The 15008-nt window shown below is 45.7% G+C and overlaps 1 protein-coding gene across 9 annotated transcripts in view; it reads right to left on the bottom strand.

Annotated features, from left to right (window-relative positions):
- The window catches only part of LOC119173519 (uncharacterized), a 264826-nt gene that overhangs the window by 98661 nt on the left and 151157 nt on the right, over positions 1 to 15008 (bottom strand). For 7 of the 9 annotated variants that reach the window (XM_075896500.1, XM_075896504.1, XM_075896501.1 and 4 more), the window contains 2 exons: positions 14928 to 14972; positions 2625 to 2903 (listed from right to left, as the gene is read on the bottom strand). The exons of 1 other annotated variant lie outside the window; for it this stretch is intronic. In XM_075896500.1, the coding sequence (XP_075752615.1) occupies positions 2625 to 2903; positions 14928 to 14972 (324 nt within the window). The remainder of the gene's footprint in view (positions 1 to 2624; positions 2904 to 14927; positions 14973 to 15008) is intronic. One more of the 9 variants, XM_075896503.1, reaches the window with a different exon arrangement.

The raw sequence follows: 15008 nt of genomic DNA, 5'->3' as shown, positions 1-15008 counted from the left end.
CGGTGGCAGGCATGCATTTCGGTTCTGTTGTTTCCAGGGTGCTGTTAGAGTGTACTAGAAGGGGTAGTGCTGTCAAGTTGTCGCGGAGTGTGAGCGCTCTTTACCTCGCTGATGCCGCTAGTTCTCCACATCTCGACCCGTTCGCCAAGCCTAAGTCAATCTGTTCTGTCACCATGGGTAGCGTACGGCGGCAGGCCTTCACGGCACAGCAAAAGCTTAAGATCATCGCCGTCGCCGAGGAATTCGGAAATCGCGAAGCGGGAAGACTGCACGATGTGGACGAGTCCTGCGTGTGACTGTGGAGAAAGAAGAAAGAGAGCCTACAAGCTGCGCACCGCGACAGTAGGTCACTTCATGGCCCCAAGACCGGTGCCTACCCTGAGCTGGAGGCGGAGCTAGTAAACTTCATCGAAGATGTGAGAAGCAGGGGTCACGCCGTATCGACCGAGATGGCCTAAGTGGAAGCGCGGCGACTTTCGAGGGAGCTAGGCCTACCTCACGAGTTTATGTGCGAGCCGCGGATGGCAGCACCGCTGTATGAAGCGGCAAGGGCTTTTAATCAGACGGCGGACTACAAAATGTCAACACTTGCTGGCTTCTTATGAGGAGAAGCTGCTCAAGTACCAGAGATATGTAATTGGCCTGCGAAAGCAGCACAATTACATTTTCTCGGAAATCGGCAATGCGGATGAAACTCCTGTTTATTTTGAAATGCCGTTGGACACGATTGAGAAGATGGGCAGCAGTTCGGTCAGCGTGCTGACCGGTGGGAACACGAAACTGCGCATCACAGTCTTGCTTTGTGCCCTCGCCGACAGCACACAACTGCGACCGTACGTCATCTTGAAAAGGAAAACTCTACCAAAGGTTCATCTGCCTGCCGGTGTGGTGGCGCGCACACGAGAACGCGTGGATGAACAGTGACTTGTTTGTAGACTGGATCAAGACGGTATGGGAGAAGAGGCCCGGTGCGATGCTCGCAAAGAGGTCCATGCTCGTTCTTGACTCGTTCCGCGGCCACACAACTGAGGAAGTGAAGGACCGGCTTTCACGCAACGGCACCGACTTAGTTGTTATACCCGGTGGAATGACGTCAATGTTGCAGCCTGTATATGTGTCGCTTAACAAGCCCTTCAAAGCGCATGTCAAGCCCTATTACGCCGAGTGGATGGCCGAAGGCTGCTACGACTTGACGCCGACAGGACGAGTCCGAAGGCCTGATATTGCTCTATTCTGCAAGTGGATTGTCGAGGCATGGAAGGCCACTCCAGGTGAGATGGTGCGAAAAAGTTTCAAAAAATGCTGCATCACAAACAACATGGATGGAACCGAAGATGACCTTGTGCATAATAGTGAGGACTGGGGCTCAAGTGATAGCTCTAGCGAGAGCAGCGACAGTGAGTGAATTGTGACTGGCCTCGCAGACAGCGTATTTTGCTTGCTAAATAAAGCTTTTTCTGTCTACATATGTGCTATGTTGCTTGAGCAGTAGCTTTTGCACAGTCTTTCCTGTATATCAAATGTGCGGGCAATACGCGAGCATATATTTTTTTTTTTTCTCGGTGAGCTGAAAGTGGGGGTGCGGATGATATGCAGGGTCGGGTTATACGCGCAAAAGTACGGTACGACTGTGTTATCAAACTGTACTTCACAGCCACATCTAAGGACATGCTGGGCCAGAAAACCATCGTTGCCGCTGCAAACATTGCACGCATGCTCACGCAATAAGTCGTTGAGGCATCTTCCAGTTTGCCCACTATAAAAGGCACCACATGAAAGTATGATCATGTAAACAACGTTGCTAATGCAATTGACAAAACAGTTTTGGTGCTGTGTTTTGCACTGCTGTTTCTTGTGTCTAGCGGCACATGCCAGCCTAGCCAGCTGAGAAAGCTTGTGTGGAACAAAAAAAACTACATGCACTCCCATGCCTTTGGGAAAAACGCTGCATTGCCGTAGCCGATCCCAGTGGCCACGATAAGTGAAGCAAAACAGAACACGAGCGCCACAAGCTCATGCATCATCTGCATGTGCCAGCTCTTGAGTGGAGTTGTGAAACTGAATGGTTCTAAAAACATTGACTTACACCACATAGAGTGACGGCACTGTCATGCTGTCATTCGTGAGTTCGCAGCCGCTGTGTCATATGAGGCCAGTTAGATGCTGCCTCCGAAATGCTAGTCCTCATCACATCGAGGCTTCCTACCACGTGAGTGTACTGGCACATGCACGAAGAACACACAAACGCACGCATACATTAGACTCCAAACAGCTCGGCAGTAATGGTGAGAGTTGAGTAGTGCTGCACGCGACTAGCCACGAATCGATTCCACGTGGTGGTACAGTGCTTTAGTGAAATGACATCGGTTCATTGCAAAGGCAGTGTTGTGGTGAGCATCACTCAACGTGCAAAAAACTCTAACTTATCATCAGAGGGTTTTTAGCACTTTTTAATAGAAATACGCAAAAGAGAATGACTTGGTCGCCACGTGCTCGTTTTCAGGGCAAGTCTACGTAAAACAAACTATTGATGTAATGGCCACTTATTGTGGCACTTCCGAGTTCATTATGAACGGGTTCTACTGTATATGTAAGGAATTAAACAAAATTGCACTCGTGAATACCTGGGCAGCGGTGAGTCCACTGGGAAAAGCACCAGGCACTGCCTGCGAAAACGAATCGATGGGCAAGCCACGGTCGGCAAAAGCATCTGGTGAACGCTTTCGCAATGCTTTCCACTGTTCCTGCAGTAGAGACCGTGGCCGGAGTGGCGAATGACGAGGTGACCGGCGAGGAGATCGGCGCGGAGACCGACGTGGAGAACGGCGTGGAGATCGGCGCGGTGATCTTCGACGCAAGGGAGGCAGTGGTGAACATGACCGTTTGCGGCTACTCAGGTCAGCCTGCATGTGGACCACAGGAGCAAATAAGTAAAATTGCACATAACCACAACACTCAATTTAAAAACGGAGTTCACTCAGCTGTCAAAGAAAAGGTACAAATGTGGGCTTGCCAGCACATAAAAGGGACCCTAAAAAGATTTGGATGAGTGCAAATCAAGTTCTAGGGGTCATTCAAAGACTATCCTTATAAACAGTTTAATTTATTACAATCACTTAAAACTACAAATCGCTGCAGACCACTGCAGCTCAGCCAAATGAGTTTTCAACCGCACAGCACTACATCCACTAGAAGAAAGACGTCACCCAGGCTGATTCGATTGGATGTGGAGTGAGCGTAAGTGCAAGGAAGATCAGCTCGTAGAATGACGGCAGATATCAGCCACTCTGTGATCTTTCTGTTGCGAGACTGTGTGCATGCTGCCAAGACCGGGTGCCACCTATCTGCATGATATTTTCGAGATCATGACTGGGCAAAGCGCAATTGTGGAGTGCGCTTATAAGAGCTCTGCAATCACCAGTGACGCCGGCTTGTCTCACGAGTTGAGGAGGCAAGGTAGGGTGAGAAGAAAGATATATTATAATTCTCCATAACTGCTTTGGTATATGGTAAGTCACTGAATTTGTAGTAACTTGGGAAAAACCATTTGACGGTCCCTTTAATAGAAAGGACACACAAAAAAATCCAGTACATTCCATGCCTTGTGGTAGTCATTGCACAATGGCACTCACGTGCCTTCAAGCATCACTAAAGAAATCATGCTGCCATAATATGCAGAAAAGATTCGAAGGCCCAGTTCAGAAGCTGAAACAGGCTGGCTATTTGCCTATGTTCATCGGCTCAGTGACGGAAACTCCGTTAACGAAAAAAAAAAATTGCAAAAGCAGAAGTGAACATTAAAGGCTCACAGGGTGAAGTGTCTGAACAAAAGATTAGGCCCATTGTAATCCCTTACATGCACAAAATAACACATAACTTGAAACGTGCGGCTACAATGTTCAGGTTGTTTTCTGTGTCCCAAAGAAACTGTTTACCTAGATTCGAAAGAGCAAAAAAAAAAAAAAAGAAGTGGCGCCCCCCCCCCCCCCCCCCCAAAAAAAAAAGCATGAGAATCCATGTTTAATGTGAGGTAGGTGTTGATTCTAAGATGACATATGGAAAGTCACACATTGGCCAAACTGGCCGATGTATAAATGACCGTCTTGCTAATGTAGATCCTAGGCATATGTGATGGCATACATTGAAGACATGTGATGATTTTCATGTTGTGAGCAGTCATTCATGTTTTTCGCATGGTCTTGTTTCGCCATGTCAATTTTCACACTCGTCAATTTAATCGGCCGTGAGACAAAAGCAGCTATGTAGCCAGGGAGATGGACCGATACATACGCTTGAACTAAATGTCCTTATTTTACCATCAAACGCTTCGTGTGTAATTATTAGTGCCTAATCTATTTGTCACCAACATTATATGTGATTGATTCCACGAGAGATCGACACGGGTTCAAAAGTTGATATTTTAGATTTCATTGAGTATTTTATATTTCGTGCACCTCTCACCAGGTAGCCCGAAAGTCAACTTCGTTTTATGATTACCGGCATAACTTACGAGAAAAAAATATCAAACTTCACCAACACGAAGGCACCAATTTCGTCACCTGTCATTTTCGAAAATTGCAGATGCTATAAAAAGACAAATATTTTTGTTTCGAAGCAGATTTTTTTTACCTGAAATGCATGTCTTATGAAGAATGAATTCATACGGTTTCAAGATTGCAGACCTTAAGAAAATAGCTTTTAAAAATGTCTAATTTTGTGACAGTTTAAAATAGGTTATGTATTCCCTTCAGGTAAAAATTGCGCTGAAATAGAAAGGACACCACAAAGAAGGAACACTTAAACAGATCGAGCGCAACAAATTGCGCTCGATCTGTTTAAGTGTTCCTTCTTTGTGGTGTCCTTTCTATTTCAGCGCAATTTTTACCTGAATAGAATGAACCAACTAGCCCCTCAAGACGTTATGTATTCCCCCCCCCCTTTTTTTTTTCTCGGAAAATAATGCAAGCAGCGTTTTCAAACTTGACATGTTTTAAGGATATAGTGTGTTCGTTAGGTACATAAATTATTGCTGCCGTAGGGTAAATGTACATTTTTATATATTGCCTCAAAATTCTCATATTGGCAAAAGTGTCCTCCACTGAAATTTGAATAATAAAAAAACCCCATCTTCGATTTTTCTTAAAATCTCGTAAATAGACAACTGAAGGCCATCATACAATAATATAGAAAAACATGTTGCATTATTTTGTTTTTAGCGACAATATTCGTGGTACAAATCAGAGCTTTCCGAGAATGCGCTGATAAGTTGAGTAAACGTGACCGCATTTGGTGAAGAAAGGCTGTTTTAGCAGATAGGAGTAACTATTTTGAACACGGTATTCTAAAGTATCTGAATTCACTCTTATACGTAGAGCACTGAGACTTCTAATATGTGGTGCCTCTCTATTACTGACACACAGATGGAGCTGCTGTGACGGCCATGTGTTTGCAAGACATTGAGTAGGAGAATTGAATGTTGAATGAGTTCATAAACGATTCATAACAAATTTTTATCATTTGGGGCACGAAGACTGTCGCATTAGACTGAAGAACACGCTTTAGGGCAAGTTATCATCTGTCGTCTGCTCTACAGATGAATTGCTGTGTGCCGCATCTCGGAGGCAATGCTTCAGATCATATGGTTCAAACTAGGGCCAAAGATTACAACTCCCGTAATTTTATTGACAAAAACATTGTGAAATTCATTTCACTGTACTATACTTCTGTTTTGCATTCGCACTGTGGATACTTGTGCGCAAGGATCGTAATGTTGGCGGACAGCGGACGCTTTTTTCATGAGTGAACTTTTGATTTGGGTGAACCTGTGCCCGGAAAACAAAACTTCACTCTACAAGCAATATACGCTGAAGACTGATAGCAGCAAATGGCGTCAGCCATCAATTATCTGCCAAGCCGCGAAATGCATCGGCATTCGTACATGCACCATTGAAAATTACAGCGTTATCGCTAGCAGCTGCGAGCAAGTTTCACAACAAGCTCTAATATAAGCATTGTGCGTGTAATCTGATCAGAAGGTTTCAGATTTTAAGATGGTTCTCAGTGATTTCGGGGCAGTTAGCGCAAGGCCCAGTTACACGCGTAATACACTCAAACCTCATTATAATGAAGCTGAAGGGGAGCTACAATTATTTTATTATATCTATTATTTCATATCGATTCTAACAGTTTGTGACAATGTATGCTCAGATGGACGCACACCTACAAGCATGAAAAAAAGGAAACCGCCTCGCGGCCTGATAAACCGCTACGCGACCACGCGTGTGACGGAAAATAAACACAGTCGAATCTCATTAATTCCAACACGCTTAATTCGAGCTTCCGGTTAATTTCAACTAACGTTGAGGTCTCGTCAAAGCTATGTGTATTCCAATGGGTAAAAACACCCTGTAACTCGAACGTGAAACACTTGCGACGGTTAATTCGAACATAGCGCGCTTCGAAAATGCTCTCAGCACCATGCCTAATCTCGCGGCGGCACCTCTCAATGCTGCGCACGAAAGAGGAAAAGAAGAGAAGGAAAGAAAAGACTGTGGCAGATTGTTCGCTCTCTCTCAAATGCCGATCTGCGATGCGCCTGTGCCACGCTTCGCTCTTTTCCATCTCTGCACGTAGAGACCCTTCTTCTTTCAAGGCCGCACGCAGAGAGAGGAAAAAAAAGAAGCTGCCGCAGAAAGTCCTCCTTTCTTGATGAAGAGGGTAGCAGCGGAGACGCAGTCGTTGCCGTCGTCTTTAAAGAAGGATTCACACGAAGGAGAAATACATGGGGGATAAAGGCGGATTCTAAGTCCCTCACTCACACAGTCGAGGCGAACAATGGGGAAGATAAGTGTGGCCAGAGCATCCACCATATAATGGAGCGGAAGCACTAAATAATTCTTTGACTCCCAGCCATAGATATCAGCAAGCTTGGAGGGGGGAGGGGAGGGGTTCAAAGCTGCATTCTGTCTATACTGGAGAAGGAAAAAAGTGCTGGTGTTTTTTGGGTGAGGAAAGTGCTGGAGTGGTTGGAAGGAAGTGCCCGTTTAGCAACCCCTCCTGCCGCTTCGCTGCATGTCTTTTTTTTTGTATGTGTGGAATGTAGCTGCGGCGTTGCCCTTGGTTTGACTCCCCACTACAAGCTTTTCTTTTGTGGCAATCATTGACAACGTTGTTTTTTTTTTCGACTACGAAATTTTTCCCAGCCTCTCTGACTCATCAATAGATCGGATTGTCAGTAGATAGGAATTTCAGTATCTTTGGATGTCGGTTGGCTTTCTTGGAACGAAGAAATTATGCTACCATAACATTTCTCTCATGAGAACAACAGAGAACGGAAGGGATCTAGCCTATTAATATTTGACAATTACCTGTACAAGCGTTTCATTATAATTTCGAAACACAAGGTAATAGAAGATCACTTCTGTCTTTACTACGTGAACTCAGCCTAAGATGCTGCTGCATCAGTGCAGCCGATAAAGTAAAAGGTGAAGTATGTCATGTTTCTGAAAATAAAAAGCAGCTCTCATATTCTACGACTGGCTATATTTCAAGCGTCTAATCTTAAATGAAGAGGCATATAAAAAAATTTTCTTATGAAGTAAGACATCTCCCTCAGGCTGAACAAGCAGCGCAGTAGCAGCAGCAGTAACAACAACAAAAGTGGATGATATCACAATTTATATCAGAATAACCACTTTAACACAAAACTAAATATCACTCCATTGAGATGGTAGCACTCCATCATTTGCTTGATTATCGTCTTCCACACACCATTATTAGTTTTACTATTGTCGTCGGATGAAATGTCCCACAAGCAAGGATGTTCTTACATGATAGAAAAGAAAAAAAAAGTTGTTTCATCATTCATTTTCGCCATCATACGCAAGTCCGGTGGGTGATTTGGAACAGCTGCCGCCGCCGAGTTCTGCAGGCACTGCAGTACAGAACAACATTTACAGATACTTTTTCAGTTTTGGTACTCTCTGCTTCGCCTACCGGGAGCAGGCGGCCGGCTGCAATTCCCGCCACCGCGGCGCTGCAGGCTAACTTTGCACAAACGAGGGTCGTCTGCTACAGCTAGGCGCAGTGCAGCCTGTGAGCAGCGCTTACACAATACCGCAACTTCATGGTTTAAGCACTAGGAGTATACCGTAAAACCTAGATGCATGTGCGGCGTCTTTCCAGGTCCTTGGTGAAAATAATAGCTCGCGTAGCATAGTTATAGAAGAGCATTTGTTGAATAAAGAGCCGATTTGCCGCCCTGTAACTTCTTGTTCTTCCAGGTAGTAGAAACAAAATTTAGAGCTTAGTTGTATTACAAACGTCTTACCGAAGCCGCGGTAAAAGCTGTGACTCAACTGGTTCCAGCTTAGTTGTTTAGAAACAATTTTGCGAGTCTCAGCATAAGGATCTTCGACTTGCGCAGCAAAAAGCACCTCGACGAGCCGTACCCTAAAGGAAGTGGAAACCGAGCCATTGCTGAAAGATATCAGCCACATTTGAAATCCCACTGAAACTACGCTATTTTTCTGTCAGCTGGTATATAAACCAGTGCACTTTTTTCTTCTGAAGTATTCAGATTTATGGGTGCCTGAGTGGATAATACTAAGGATCACAAAAAAAAGCAAAATTAGCGAAAATAGGAAAACAGTGTATTGACAAAAAAACACTTGTCACTGTCACACACTAGTCACGAGCATTCGAATTTCCATTTCAAACAAGCGCATGGCTGAATTCCAGAACAATTCGGGCTTGTGAAAGGCAAACAAAGCATAAGACAATCTGTTGTGAACCCATTTGGTCATTTTGCTTTTTGCATGATGGGTGTACAATGAAGGGACACTTTGTGCACTTCGGGTAAATCTTCAACTAGATCAGTAAGAGTCGCTGGGGATGCAGTCTTTCTTTCTTTTTTCACTCAGCCGGTGTATTTCAAGGTTTCTCCACTCTTGAGTGGCGGTGGCACAGATCAAGCGTTTCCTGAATTCGCTTATTGCAATCTACACATTGTGGTTGTTTTCATACTTTTTTTTCCATTGTAACCGCTTAAACGACACAAGACACAGATACGTCTCTTAGCACCAGTCATGCCCACACAGTCCTTGTAATGAATATTTCTTAGCGGAGCACTTTCTCCTTTCACTGTGCCAGTAGATGTATTCTGTGAATTCTGCGTTACAGAAGGTTATTACCGTAGGTTTTTCCACCTCCTCAAGAACCGCCGACCTCTAGTTGCAGGAAAGTTGAAGCACACTTTTCTTTTTTTAATCGCTCAGAAAAACTGGAGTCCTCCAAAGGAACGGGAACCTCTTGCCGGTATTATTCTGGCAGATCGCAAGGCAGCAGCACTTGGTTGTTGTACAGGTACCCCTTATTTGGTGGCTTCCTTACAATTACACTGGAAAATTCAAAAATAATCGAGGAACTCCATCACTCCTCAATGCCCATGCTTGGTCGGTTTAGAATTCTTCATTTATGATATGCCTATATGTTTCCAGGATGTCGCTTTCTTGAAAGTAAGCCTCGTCCACCTTGCATGTCTTTCCCAGACTTTCCTGTGGATCTTACTCACTTTTGCAGTAACAGCGTGAGTCGAACAGAGGGGAGAAGTGGCATTCCTAGGGTCTTTTCCTCTATGCGCTGATGCGCCCGGTCACAAAACACATCGTTATGATATCCGGAGGGTCTGAGCTGTGTCACACGGGATAGCAGCAACAGTCGAATTAATCTCGAGAGACATACACATGTGCTCGGTGCGTCCACACGTGGTCAATGCATAGATCGTGCCCGCGATGTCAACCATCGGAGAGTTTCCTACGTCGTGGATGTCTGAGTATCTTTGTGACTGTAGGAGTCAAATAGTCTTCAGAAGACCGTGGAAGCATGCCATGCAACAAGACATGCACACAGAAAAAAAAAGTGCGACCGAACACCAGCATAGAGCGCACCAAACCGCATCGACAGTGAAGCTTGCGGGAAGCAGCCGGCTACTTGGTGCAAAGTTAGACTGCAGCACCCTCACACACCATAGGAGCAAATCGCGCCCGCCTCGAAACGAGGAGTTCCAAATCTGAAAATGTATCAATAAACATTGAGTAGAGGGGGCTACAATGTGGCCAGAGAACCACCTGAAATTCCGCTACATACCTCGCTGCACGGGGATCATTTGACTGGTCGGAGAAACGATCCCAGCTTCCCCCGAGGAGCCTTGCGGAGGTCGCGTCTACACACTAACTCGTGACGTAGTTGTCACGTGATGCGCCATCCTCGCCTCTCCTCTGGGGATTTCTCCCTCATGTGTATCCCGCTTAATTGGACACTAAAGGCAACTTTTAAGTCGACATTTATTGTTGAAATCGTTGAAATCGTGGTCCAAAAACCTCGTAGAGTCACTTGTCAAGGAAATGCCTATTTTGAAATAAAATTGTGTTTTAGTGGTTCGCATCGAGTTAGTGCACTTCAAGTTACCCGCCTCAAGAAGCGGACTGACCGTCTTTATTGAGCTACAGTGAAACCTCGTTAAACCGTGCCCGCGTAAACAGTAGTTTTGTTTTAAAAGTAGTGAAGTCAAATCTCCGACTCGGCGGCCATTGAACATAATGCATTTTGTATCCGCATAAGCTGTACCAGCTTATCGCGTATGTATCGGTTAATAAGTAGTTTTTCCAATTCTCGTTGCACACTCGCCGCGGCATGTCGTCCCCCACTGGGCGTCCCAACAGAACAGCAAGCCCCAGAGATCGAAACACGCCTCGCTTGTTTGTGTTGATGATGACGGATGTGTTGGTAAGTGCCATCTCTTGGATTTTTCTGCAACAAGAAGCACTCGGCCGGCTAGGCTTCTGGTGTTGTCCACGCGATGGCGCTTTGCACAAACACGCAAACACGCAAACACGGTGTGCGCTTGCTTTGCTTTCTTTCTTCCTTTGGTGCCGTGCATAGGTGTTCTCTGGTTGATCCGTGCCGTACAGCTCTCGCGTAATTTTTCACGTGTTGTGTACGTGTGCTTGTGCTGCTTGGTACTTGCGTCATGCCGAAGCTGGGACAAAAGCATCGAGTGCTGAAAATAGAGGAGAAATTGGGCATAATTCGTGCTATTGAAAGTGGCACGAAAAAATTGGCACTGGCACGCGAAAAGGACCTGCCATTAACCACGGTGTGCGGAATTTGGAATTCGAGAGAGAAGTTGCTCAGCAGTGCTGCTGCAACTGCGAAAAGGTGCCAGCTGCACGGTTCGTTCGGCGTTTTCAGATGTAGAGGAGGCGCTGATGAAGTGGCTAAAAGCTGCACGGTCAAAAAATCTGCCTAACAGTGGAACCCGTGCTTGTGGAGAAGGCCCTGGTTTTTGCCTCGCAGCTCAACCATGACAACTTTGTGCGCAGCAATGGCTGGCTGGCCAGATTTAAGGTGAGGCACGGCATTTCCACGAGGACTGTTTCGGGAGAAGGTGCTGCTGCTGGCGTGGATGGCGCGGAGCAGTGGCAAAATGGTCAGCTGAAGAACATCTTGGAAGACTACGCACCTGATGACATCTTTATTATGGATGAATCGGCACTATTCTTTAAGCTGCTACCAGACAAAACGCTCGCGTTCAAAGGCGAGACGTGCACCGGCGGCAAGCATACAAAAGACAGAATATCAGTGGCGTATTGCGTAAACATGACTAGAACCGACAAAACTCCGCTCCTCGTGATTGGAAAGTTGGCGAAGCTTAGATGTTTCAAAGGTGCCCAGTCGCCATCAGGGGTCATCTATCGCAGCAACACCAAAGCATGGATGACGGCAAAACTCTGAGGAGTACGTGCGCCTCATCGATCGGCGTTTCGCGGCTAAGAACAGAAGAGTTGTTATTATTTTAGACAACGCTTTGGCGCACGTCGCCCTGGACAACCTGACGACTGTGAAGTTGGCATTTCTGCAACCAAACACAACAGCGATAGCCCAGCCCTTGGATCAAGGCATCATTCGAGCTGTAAAACAGCTCTACAAGAAGAATCTACTGCACAGATTTCTTCTCGCCACTGAATGTGGCAAATTATTCTCCATCAACCTGATTGGAGCGATTCACCTGCTCGAATACTCGTGGCGGCAGGTTGAAGCAACGACAGTTCAAAATTACTTCAAGCGTGCTGGCTTCAGTGTGTGTGCGGGCGACGCAGATGACGCCAGTGACACCATCGACCAGACTTCGGACATCGTAGATCAAGCTTGCAAAACTCTGCTAGCTGAAGTGCTGGAGCGGCAGGGCGTTACGGAAGGCATTTCCTTCCCCGACTTCAGAGACACAGACAGTGATGTGCAGACATCTCCGGACATGTCCGACGAAGCCATTGTTGCCTCGGTTGTCGAAGTGTCACCAAATGATAGTGATGAGGACGACATGGAAAGCGACAACACTGGTGATCCAGGTCCGACAGTGGCCGAAGCTGCACATTGCGTCAGCGTCATCCGGTATTTGCCGAGAAGAGGGGGCTGGCGGAAAAGCTGGCTCACAGCATAAGTGAGTTTGAGGCCGCTGTCCTTGCTGCTAGGCCGCCGCGTCGTCGAATGAAGATTACAGACTTTGTCACGCGAAGTTAATAAATTACTGCATGTTTTTTGTTCTTTCATCGCACCCCTGGAGGTTTCTTTTTTTGCTAAGCAAGTGAGCGACCTAACGCTATTTCGGTTAAGTAGTACTACCGTTTAGTACGTACTTTTTCCGAGCTCCGACCAACTACGGTTTAACGAGGTTTCACTGTAGTAGCAGAAGACCGAAAACAGCGGGAGCTATAGCAGGTGACAACCGCCATTGATCAATTTCCTGCCATTGGCTCCGAGATTGCTGATTCAACTGCGCCCCGCTACATGGCACACCCTGTCCAATGTAACTACACAAAAATTGAATTGTTGAACCACTCGCGTCATTTCTCATAGTAATGTCCAGCGGTTCTTTTTTCCATGAATCAAACAGAAACGAACAAGCGGCATTTTAGTGCATTTCTGGATGCACGGAGATTGATTACAAGTTAGTAATTCTAGGCGGTCCGTCTGATGTCATCAGGAAAATTTTTAAAAATGTCATACTGCGGCGCTTGTGTTCTTGTGCATTTACATGATTTCTCAGTAAGTAAGGCTCTGTTGATGATAATATTGTCATTCTAGATGTTGTCATACATTAGGCTTTCACTCTGACGTAAATTCTTATTCTACTCTAGTGTCCCTTTAAAGCGCGTAAGTGAGAGAGAAATTGCTTTGCACTGCGGCCCCGCTTCTCTGTCACGTGACTCGCTGAGCACTTCCTCAACCCTCTCGGCTGGCTGTGTGAGGAGGACGGCTCTCTCGGCCACGCGTTGCATGGCTACGAGTTTTGAAAGAGCCGCGCCGAACGAGCTTCACACTCTGCAGAAAACAATATACTTAACACACTATGGTCAGTTCTTTTTATAGAATATTTGATAGACCAATTTAGTTCGTTATATCCATTTACCTTTCAATTTTACTTCGTCGAATTAAGGTTTAAAATGCATTGTTCTCAATGAAGCTTCCAAGGGGAATTAAATTCACTTTGTTATAGCCATTATTTTGTTATATCCTGTTACGTTAAAAGAGGTTTGAGTGTAGTGCGGTAACAAAAGTAGAATGGGACGCATGCGACATTATCAACATTACAAATTGTGGTCAGTGCTTCACCTGTGAAACTGATTTTCATTCTTTTCAGTTTATATGGTTCCACGGTCTTCATAGCAGAGCGCATGCGGTGCTCGGCGGTTGCTCGGCAACGGTACAGCGAGTTTTTTGCAAGACCACCGCCATCTATATAGTTTGACTAACAGCTTTGTTGTTAGGAAATATAGAACCGCATAATGAGGTATGCACACAAAATGCACCTTACTAAGATTCGTGCATGAACCGAAATACGACGTGATCAAACTAATTTGAAACGGACGCGGTTGTGTCTTTGTGCAGCCCACGTGTGTTGCTCTGTCGATGATAAAACTCGACTAAATTTGGCGTTTCCCATGCAAATTGCAATTTAAGCTTGGCACAGCAGATCAGAGTGGCGCAGAATGGCGCAGCACTTCCACGCGACTACTAGGATAATGTTTGCTGTCAGAGGTGCTTCTGCTGGCTGGAACAGCAACGTACATGGGGAGTGTCGACCTTCGATGAAACAGATGCTCTTCCCATCAGCTCCTACAGGGCGACCATCATGGTGCGAATTCCCAATGTCCACCAAGCATCATCTTGGGACAGCACCCGGTGTCTCTAATTAGTCACCACCTGTCACAGCTGCAAAATGTGCAGCAACTTGCCCCAGCCAAACGAGAGTCACACTTCTGGCCACTGCCTCGTGGGACTGATGACACAGGCACATCTGTTAGTGCCCATTCATGCACTCCAGCATGTTTGTAATAGTTCCTTGAATTAATGATTTCGTTGTCTCGAGGTGTAAATGTATTTCCAAAGAAGCTACATTGTTACATGAAGGTCAATGCAGTGAAAACAGTTCACCTTGTATGAGGGGCATTTTCTTTAAACGAAAGTTTGTTGCAAAACTTCACTACATGAGGGTCGGCTTTAAGTAGAAGACGATGGCGATTTCTTCAGCACAAATCCACTAATAAATGATGGACGGGCTTTACAGCATGCTCTTTTTATGATGGCTGCATGGAACTTTGTGCTTCATCGAAATTGATTTGAAGCCGCACACACATCAAGCAGTTGCTCCATACGAAATGCAGCAAACCTAAGAGAATTCTGCAACAAGAAAAAAAGGCGTCAAGCAAGACTGCCGTAAGGATACCCACATTTCATAGCTTTACGTCAATTCCCGACTAAGAATGACACATGGACAACAGATGCAGTGGAACATTAGAAAGAAAAAGACATGCAGTGCACAGGTGATGAGAATCAGTGAGGCGCAGTGTTGCTTGATCTGTACTCACCGCGTGGGTATCAAGAGCCAAGCGATGTGTCCGAGAGGCAAAGTGCTACTCCGAGAGGCATGAGAGAAAAAAATATATATA

This window comes from Rhipicephalus microplus, chromosome 5, assembly GCF_043290135.1.
Source record: "Rhipicephalus microplus isolate Deutch F79 chromosome 5, USDA_Rmic, whole genome shotgun sequence".
In the NCBI taxonomy this organism is placed as follows: domain Eukaryota; kingdom Metazoa; phylum Arthropoda; class Arachnida; order Ixodida; family Ixodidae; genus Rhipicephalus; species Rhipicephalus microplus.
The sequence above is the reverse complement of the archived record's forward strand: the minus strand, read 5'-3'. Positions and strand labels throughout refer to the sequence as shown.